The sequence below is a fragment of the Salvelinus alpinus genome, chromosome 21, assembly GCF_045679555.1.
Source record: "Salvelinus alpinus chromosome 21, SLU_Salpinus.1, whole genome shotgun sequence".
Lineage (NCBI taxonomy): Eukaryota > Metazoa > Chordata > Actinopteri > Salmoniformes > Salmonidae > Salvelinus > Salvelinus alpinus.
In genome coordinates this window covers 47206806-47216389 of record NC_092106.1, presented here as the reverse complement: position 1 = coordinate 47216389, position 9584 = coordinate 47206806, and the positions used below count along the sequence as shown (strand labels likewise).

At 51.8% G+C, this 9584-nt stretch overlaps 1 protein-coding gene across 8 annotated transcripts in view; it reads right to left on the bottom strand.

The window, feature by feature from the left end:
• Positions 1 to 9584, bottom strand: part of cux1b (cut-like homeobox 1b) — a 171585-nt gene that overhangs the window by 73941 nt on the left and 88060 nt on the right. For all 8 annotated transcript variants that reach the window (XM_071358038.1, XM_071358036.1, XM_071358037.1 and 5 more), the window contains exon 9: positions 6037 to 6085. In XM_071358038.1, the coding sequence (XP_071214139.1) occupies positions 6037 to 6085 (49 nt within the window). The remainder of the gene's footprint in view (positions 1 to 6036; positions 6086 to 9584) is intronic.

Sequence of the window (9584 nt, the reverse complement as noted above, 5' to 3'; positions counted from 1 at the left end):
GAGAGAGCGCGCAGAGAGAGAGCGCGCGCGAGAGAGAGAGAGAGCGCGCACGAGAGAGAGAGATAGAGAGCGCGCATGAGAGAGAGATAGAGAGCGCACGAGAGAGAGAGAGCACACGAGAGCGAGAGTGCACGAGAGCGAGAGCGCACGAGAGCGAGAGCGCACGAGAGCGCACGAGAGAGAGAGAGCGCACGAGAGAGAGAGAGAGAGCGAGAGCGCACGAGAGCGAGAGAGCGAGAGCGCACGAGAGCGCACGAGAGCGAGAGAGCGAGAGCGCACGAGAGCGCACGAGAGCGAGAGCACGAGAGCGAGAGCACGAGAGAGAGAGCACGAGAGAGAGAGCACGAGCACGAGAGAGAGAGCACGAGCACGAGAGAGAGAGCACGAGCACGAGAGAGAGCACGAGAGAGAGAGCGAGAGAGAGAGCGAGAGAGAGCGCGAGCACGAGAGAGAGCACGAGAGAGAGCGCGAGCACGAGAGAGAGCACGAGAGAGAGCACGAGAGAGAGCACGAGAGAGAGCACGAGAGAGAGCACGAGAGAGAGCACGAGAGAGAGCACGAGAGAGAGCGCGAGAGAGAGAGCGCGAGCACGAGAGCACGAGAGCACGAGAGAGAGAGCACGAGAGACCACGAGCACGAGAGAGAGCGAGCGAGCACGAGAGAGAGCGAGCGAGCACGAGAGAGAGAGCACGAGCACGAGAGAGAGCACGAGCACGAGAGAGAGAGCACGAGCACGAGAGAGCGAGCACGAGAGAGAGCACGAGAGAGAGAGCACGAGAGACCACGAGCACGAGAGAGAGAGAGCGAGCACGAGAGAGAGAGAGAGAGAGCGAGCACGAGAGAGAGAGAGAGAGAGCGAGCACGAGAGAGAGAGAGAGAGCGAGCACGAGAGAGAGCACGAGAGCGAGCACGAGCGAGAGAGCGCACGAGAGCGAGCACGAGCGAGAGAGCGCACGAGAGCGAGCACGAGCGAGAGAGCGCACGAGAGCGAGCACGAGCGAGAGAGCGCACGAGAGCGAGCACGAGCGAGAGAGCGCACGAGAGCGAGCACGAGCGAGAGAGCGCACGAGAGAGAGAACGAGAGAGAGCACGGAGAGAGAGCACGAGCACGAGAGAGCACGAGAGAGCACGAGAGAGAGAGAGCACGAGAGAGAGCACACGAGAGAGAGCGAGAGAGAGAGCGCGAGCACGAGACCACGAGCACGAGAGAGAGCGAGCGAGCACGAGAGAGAGCGAGCGAGCACGAGAGAGAGAGCGAGCGAGCACGAGAGAGAGAGCGAGCGAGCACGAGAGAGAGAGCGAGCGAGCACGAGAGAGAGAGCGAGCACGAGAGAGAGAGCACGAGCACGAGAGAGAGAGCACGAGAGAGAGAGCACGAGAGAGAGAGCACGAGAGAGAGAGCACGAGAGAGAGAGCACGAGAGCACGAGCACGAGAGAGCGAGCACGAGAGAGCGAGCACGAGAGAGCGAGCATGAGAGAGAGCGAGCACGAGAGAGAGCGAGAGCGAGCACGAGAGAGAGCGCACGAGAGCGAGCACGAGCGAGAGAGAGCACGAGAGAGAGAGAGCACGAGAGAGAGCGAGCACGAGAGAGAGCGAGCACGAGAGAGAGCGAGCACGAGAGAGAGCGAGCACGAGAGAGAGCGAGCACGAGAGAGAGCGAGCACGAGAGAGAGCGAGCACGAGAGAGAGCGAGCACGAGAGAGAGCGAGCACGAGAGAGAGAGAGCACGAGAGAGAGAGAGCACGAGAGAGAGAGAGCACGAGAGAGAGAGAGCACGAGAGAGAGAGAGCACGAGAGAGAGAGAGCACGAGAGAGAGAGAGCACGAGAGAGAGAGAGCACGAGAGAGAGAGAGCACGAGAGAGAGAGCACGAGAGCACGAGAGAGAGAGCACGAGAGAGAGAGCACGAGAGCACGAGAGAGAGAGAGCACGAGAGAGAGAGCGAGCGAGCGAGCGAGCACGAGAGAGAGAGCGAGCGAGCACGAGAGAGAGAGCGAGCAAGCACGAGAGAGAGAGCACGAGCACGAGAGAGAGAGCACGAGCACGAGAGCACGAGAGAGAGAGCACGAGCACGAGAGCACGAGAGAGAGAGCACGAGAGAGAGAGCACGAGAGAGAGAGCACGAGAGAGAGAGCACGAGCACGAGAGAGCGAGCACGAGAGAGCGAGCACGAGAGAGAGAGAGAGCGAGCACGAGAGAGAGAGCAAGCACGAGCGAGAGAGCGCACGAGAGCGAGCACGAGCGAGAGAGAGCACGAGAGAGAGCGAGCACGAGAGAGAGAGCACGAGAGAGAGAGCACGAGAGAGAGAGAGCACGAGAGAGAGAGAGCACGAGAGAGAGCGAGCACGAGAGAGAGAGAGAGCGAGCACGAGAGAGAGAGAGAGCGAGCACGAGAGAGAGAGAGAGCGAGCACGAGAGAGAGAGAGCACGAGAGAGAGAGAGCACGAGAGAGAGAGAGCAGAGAGAGAGAGAGAGCACGAGAGAGAGAGAGAGAGAGCACGAGAGAGAGAGCACGAGAGAGAGAGCACGAGAGAGAGAGCACGAGAGAGAGAGCACGAGAGAGAGAGCACGAGAGCACGAGAGAGAGCACGAGAGCATGAGAGAGAGAGAGCACGAGAGAGAGAGAGAGAGCACGAGAGAGAGAGAGAGAGCACGAGAGAGAGAGAGAGAGCACGAGAGAGAGCACGAGAGAGAGAGAGAGAGAGAGAGAGAGAGAGAGAGCACGAGAGAGAGAGAGAGAGAGAGAGAGAGAGAGCACGAGAGAGAGAGAGAGCACGAGAGAGAGAGAGAGCACGAGAGAGAGAGAGAGCACGAGAGAGAGAGAGAGAGAGAGAGAGAGAGAGAGAGAGAGAGAGAGAGAGAGAGCACGAGAGAGTTGGAATGTCTGTCTTAACACAGCCTAAGTGGGTGATCGTACTGAGACTGCAGAGCACAGCTTTTAATCAACTGAGAGAACTACAGGCTGACCTGTATACACCATGTATACACCATGTCTATTTAATACACGTTTTGATGTTTCCTGTCAACACAGCGCATATAAAATGACGGTGTGTGTGTGTGTGTGTGTGTGTGTGTGTGTGTGTGTGTAAGAGAGCTGAAAGGCGTGATGTCATCCTCTTTGACCCAGAGGTGTAACTGGAAACAGAATGACAGTGTGTGTGCCGTGCGGATGATGAGAAAGCCGAGCTCAAGGCTACCATTAGCATTAGGTGGCTAGCTATGCCTTCCCAGACATCCCCAAGTCATCTCAACAATAGATGTTAACATTACTGACATTCCCACAGCCCCACTAACAATCTATTATCACGATCAGGGCGTTTAGACTACAGAGGTCTCTGAGCCGAGGGGTAGATAGATTTATAACTCTTGACATTCCCCCCAGCGTAATTCCTTCCTTATTTGTTCATTTACACCTCTCTGGGTATTATGAGGAACGAGTGTTAGTGATGAATTTAAATCAATATTCAACATAACACACTCTAGCATCAACTCAGAGGCTCTAGTGAAGTATCTTGTGGTTGACTTCTAGCTGTTAGCTCTTACCTCCTTTCAGTAAGGTAACAGGGGCTAGTAATAACCCGGTTGGGGGGGGGGGAGGGGGCTAGTCGGGGGGGCTAGTAATAACCCAGTCGGGGGGGCTAGTAATAACCCCGTTATGGGGGCTAGTAATAACCCCGTTATGGGGGCTAGTAATAACCCTGTTGGGGGGGGGGGGGCTAGTAATAACCCCGTTGGGGGGGGGGGGGCTAGTAATAACCCGGTTATGGGGGCTAGTAATAACCCAGTTGGGGGGGCTAGTAATAACCCGGTTATGGGGGCTAGTAATAACCCAGTTGGGGGGGCTAGTAATAACCCAGTTGTGGGGGCTAGTAATAACCCAGTTGGGGGGGCTAGTAATAACCCGGTTATGGGGGCTAGTAATAACCCAGTTGGGGGGGCTAGTAATAACCCGGTTATGGGGGCTAGTAATAACCCAGTTGGGGGGGCTAGTAATAACCCAGTTGGGGGGGCTAGTAATAACCCAGTTGGGGGGGCTAGTAATAACCCGGTTATGGGGGCTAGTAATAACCCAGTTGGGGGGGGGGCTAGTAATAACCCAGTTGGGGGGGGGGCTAGTAATAACCCCGTTGGGGGGGAGGGATCTAGTAATAACCCCGTTATGGGGGCTAGTAATAACCCCGTTGGGGGGGGGGGGGGGCTAGTAATAACCCCGTTGGGGGGGGGGGGGGGCTAGTAATAACCCCGTTGGGGGGGGGGGGGGATCTAGTAATAACCCCGTTATGGGGGCTAGTAATAACCCCGTTGGGGGTGAGGGATCTAGTAATAACCCCGTTATGGGGGCTAGTAATAACCCGGTTATGGGGGCTAGTAATAACCCCGTTGGGGGGGCTAGTAATAACCCAGTCGGGGGGGCTAGTAATAACCCAGTCGGGGGGGCTAGTAATAACCCCGTTGGGGGGGGGGCTAGTAATAACCCCGTTATGGGGGCTAGTAATAACCCCGTTGGGGGGGGGGGGGGGGGGGCTAGTAATAACCCGTTTATGGGGGCTAGTAATAACCCAGTTGGGGGGGCTAGTAATAACCCGGTTATGGGGGCTAGTAATAACCCCGTGGGGGGGGGGGCTAGTAATAACCCGGTTATGGGGGCTAGTAATAACCCAGTTTGGGGGGGGGGGCTAGTAATAACCCAGTTGGGGGGGGGGGGGCTAGTAATAACCCGGTTGGGGGGGCTAGTAATAACCCGGTTATGGGGGCTAGTAATAACCCCGTTGGGGGGGCTAGTAATAACCCGGTTATGGGGGCTAGTAATAACCCCGTTGGGGGGGCTAGTAATAACCCGGTTGGGGGGGGGGGGGGGGGCTAGTAATAACCAGGTTGGGGGGGCTAGTAATAACCCGGTTATGGGGGCTAGTAATAACCCCGTTGGGGGGGCTAGTAATAACCCGGTTATGGGGGCTAGTAATAACCCCGTTGGGGGGGCTAGTAATAACCCGGTTATGGGGGCTAGTAATAACCCCGTTGGGGGGGAGCTAGTAATAACCCAGTTGGGGGGGAGCTAGTAATAACCCAGTTGGGGGGGAGCTAGTAATAACCCTGTTATGGGGGCTAGTAATAACCCAGTTGGGGGGGGGGGCTAGTAATAACCCAGTTGGGGGGGCTAGTAATAACCCAGTTGGCGGGGCTAGTAATAACCCAGTTGGGGGGGGATAGTAATAACCCAGTTGGGGGGAGCTAGTAATAGCCCAGTTGGCGGGGCTAGTAATAACCCAGTTGGGGGGGCTAGTAATAACCCAGTTGGGGGGGCTAGTAATAACCCAGTTGGCGGGGCTAGTAATAACCCAGTTGGGGGGGGGATAGTAATAACCCAGTTGGGGGGGCTAGTAATAACCCAGTTGGCGGGGCTAGTAATAACCCAGTTGGCGGGGCTAGTAATAACCCAGTTGGGGGGGGGCTAGTAATAACCCAGTTGGGGGGGGCTAGTAATAACCCAGTTGGGGGGGGCTAGTAATAGCCCAGTTGGCGGGGCTAGTAATAACCCAGTTGGGGGGGCTAGTAATAACCCAGTTGGGGGGGCTAGTAATAACCCAGTTGGCGGGGCTAGTAATAACCCAGTTGGGAGGGGGCTAGTAATAACCCAGTTGTGGGGGGGCTAGTAATAACCCAGTTGGGGGGGGCTAGTAATAACCCAGTTGGCGGGGCTAGTAATAACCCAGTTGGGGGGGCTAGTAATAACCCAGTTGGGGGGGCTAGTAATAACCCAGTTGGGGGGGCTAGTAATAACCCAGTTGGGGGGGGGGATAGTAATAACCCAGTTGGGGGGGGGGGGGTAATAACCCAGTTGGGGGGGGCTAGTAATAACCCAGTTGGGGGGGGGGGATATTAATAACCCAGTTGGGGGGGGCTAGTAATAACCCAGTTGGGGGGGCTAGAAATAACCCCGGGGGGGGGGGGTCTAGTAATAACCGGAAACATAGAAATAGATCATGGTTACATTATCCAATAACGACCAAGGCCCTAAAGGGGTGGAGACTGACCTGATTGGCTCTCTCCAGATCTGTCATCACGATTTCAATCTCATCGGCCCTAAGGAAGAAGAAGGAGGAAGTGTTACTAAGGAAACACACAGAACAACATTAACACACACCCACGAACACACCCCGAGGTTCCCAAAGCTTGAAAACACATGTTGCATGTACACAAGTCATGTGCGTGCAGCAGTCCCTGTTAAAACCCTCTCAATTTCACCTTCATCCTTTGATTGTGAACGCAATAACCTCTGCAGTGTGTGTGTGTGTGTGTGTCTAAACCCGGCCCACACTAAAACAGAGGGATTACACTAATTCTTACCACTTACTAATCTGATAGATATGGTAGCAAATGGCAGGAAAGGGAAGCTAACCCGGGTCGCTGGCGTAACTGGCAAACATCCCTTACGCATCACGCCAATAAGGTTGACGCACTTGGTGGGAACTCTAACACGGCTCATCGAGCGGGTCACTACAATATGATTCTGTTCCCACAGCATAGTGTACCCCACGACTCATCTAGTAGTAGTGAATCACTACAATATGATTGTTCCGACAGCATAGTGTACCCCACTACTCATCTAGTAGTAGTGAATCACTACAATATGATTCTGTTCCCACAGCATAGTGTACCCCACTACTCATCTAGTAGTAGTGAATCACTACAATATGATACAATATGATTCTGTTCCCACAGCATAGTGTACCCCACTACTCATCTAGTAGTAGTGAATCACTACAATATGATTCTGTTCCCACAGCATAGTGTACCCCACTACTCATCTAGTAGTAGTGAATCACTACAATATGATACAATATGATTCTGTTCCCACAGCATAGTGTACCCCACTACTCATCTAGTAGTAGTGAATCACTACAATATGATACAATATGATTCTGTTCCCACAGCATAGTGTACCCCACTACTCATCTAGTAGTAGTGAATCACTACAATATGATTCTGTTCCCACAGCATAGTGTACCCCAATACTCATCTAGTAGTAGTGAATCACTACAATATGATTCTGTTCCCACAGCATAGTGTACTCCACTACTCATCTAGTAGTAGTGAATCACTACAATATGATACAATATGATTCTGTTCCCACAGCATAGTGTACCCCACTACTCATCTAGTAGTAGTGAATCACTACATAATGATTCTGTTCCCACAGCATAGTGTACCCCACTACTCATCTAGTAGTAGTGAATCACTACAATATGATTCTGTTCCCACAGCATAGTGTACCCCGCTACTCATCTGGTAGTAGTGAATCACTACAATATGATTCTGTTCCCACAGCATAGTGTACCCCGCTACTCATCTGGTAGTAGTGAATCACTACAATATGATTCTGTTCCCACAGCATAGTGTACCCCACTACTCATCTAGTAGTAGTGAATCACTACAATATGATTCTGTTCCCACAGCATAGTGTACCCCAATACTCATCTAGTAGTAGTGAATCACTACAATATGATACAATATGATTCTGTTCCCACAGCATAGTGTACCCCACTACTCATCTAGTAGTAGTGAATCACTACAATATGATTCTGTTCCCACAGCATAGTGTACCCCACTACTCATCTAGTAGTAGTGAATCACTACAATATGATTCTGTTCCCACAGCATAGTGTACCCCACGACTCATCTGGTAGTAGTGAATCACTACAATATGATTCTGTTCCCACAGCATAGTGTACCCCACGACTCATCTAGTAGTAGTGAATCACTACAATATGATTCTGTTCCCACAGCATAGTGTACCCCACTACTCATCTAGTAGTAGTGAATCACTACAATATGATACAATATGATTCTGTTCCCACAGCATAGTGTACCCCACGACTCATCTAGTAGTAGTGAATCACTACAATATGATTCTGTTCCCACAGCATAGTGTACCCCACGACTCATCTAGTAGTAGTGAATCACTACAATATGATTCTGTTCCCACAGCATAGTGTACCCCACTACTCATCTAGTAGTAGTGAATCACTACAATATGATTCTGTTCCCACAGCATAGTGTACCCCGCTACTCATCTGGTAGCTAGGTCAGAGTTCAACAAGGATGCACAGCAATAGTCCAAAGAGGATTCCTATTTCCTAACCTTTGGTGTAAGGATGGGTGCCTCACACAGTCACAACAGAGCCTGCACACCAAATGACACGGCATATAAAATCCTTAATTACATTAACACCCTAACGTTTAATTACAGGTGATTATGCATTACGTGCCTAATTACCTTAATTTAGGCTATCTGTAATTCTGCGTCTATGTAAGTGTTTTTTTCAATAACCATTAGAAATCGGGACACACAGTGTTACTAAGTGGTAATGTGCAGATACAACCACACTGGCAGTGCCCAGGGTAATGTGCAGATACAACCACACTGGCAGTGCCCAGGGTAATGTGCAGATACAACCACACAGGCAGCGCCAAGGGTAATGTGCAGATACAACCACACAGACAGCGCCAAGGGTAATGTGCAGATACAACCACACAGGCAGCGCCAAGGGTAATGTGCAGATACAACCACACAGACAGCGCCAAGGGTAATGTGCAGATACAACCACACAGGCAGCGCCAAGGGTAATGTGCAGATACAACCACACAGGCAGCGCCAAGGGTAATGTGCAGATACAACCACACAGGCAGCGCCAAGGGTAATGTGCAGATACAACCACACAGACAGTGCCAAGGGTAATGTGCAGATACAACCACACAGGCAGCGCCAAGGGTAATGTGCAGATACAACCACACAGGCAGTGCCAAGGGCAATGTGCAGATACAACCACACAGGCAGTGCCAAGGGTAATGTGCAGATACAACCACACAGGCAGTGCTGCTAAGTGTGTGTGTGTGGGTGTGTGATAGCTTACTATTGTCTGATCTGAATACAGCAAACACACAGCTGAGTTGAGGTCACCATGACGCTGGAGGCAATACAGCAGAATGAATGGACCAGGGAGGTTATTCCCTCTCTATTGGTTAAAAGCATCTGCCCATTTAGGTAAAGCCACGCTGTGTGTGTGTGTGTGTGTGTGTGTGTGTGTGTGGCCTCACCAGAGCGATCATGTAAAACCTCCCATCAGGACAGAAACACACACACACATACACGTGACAGGAGGTCTTCCTGTTACGTATCCAACCAAGCACACAATACAGCACATCTGGAAATGTGATCACTTAAATCAAAGTAGAGCTACAGATCCGGACAGCGTCGGACAACATGACTGATGAAGAAAAAATATATATATATAACATTTGCCAAAATGCAATTAGTCAGGAATCAGCATTCTAACAGAAACGATTGGTTAGAAAGGGGGGGTAACCAGGATGGGTTGTTAATATGACCAGGATGGGTTGTTAATATGACCAGGATGGGTTGATATTATGACTAGGATGGGTTGATAATATGACCAGGATGGGTTGATAATATGACCAGGATGGGTTGATAATGACCAGGATGGGTTGTTAACATGACCAGGATGGGTTGTTAACATGACCAGGATGGGTTGTTAACATGACCAGGATGGGTTGTTAACAT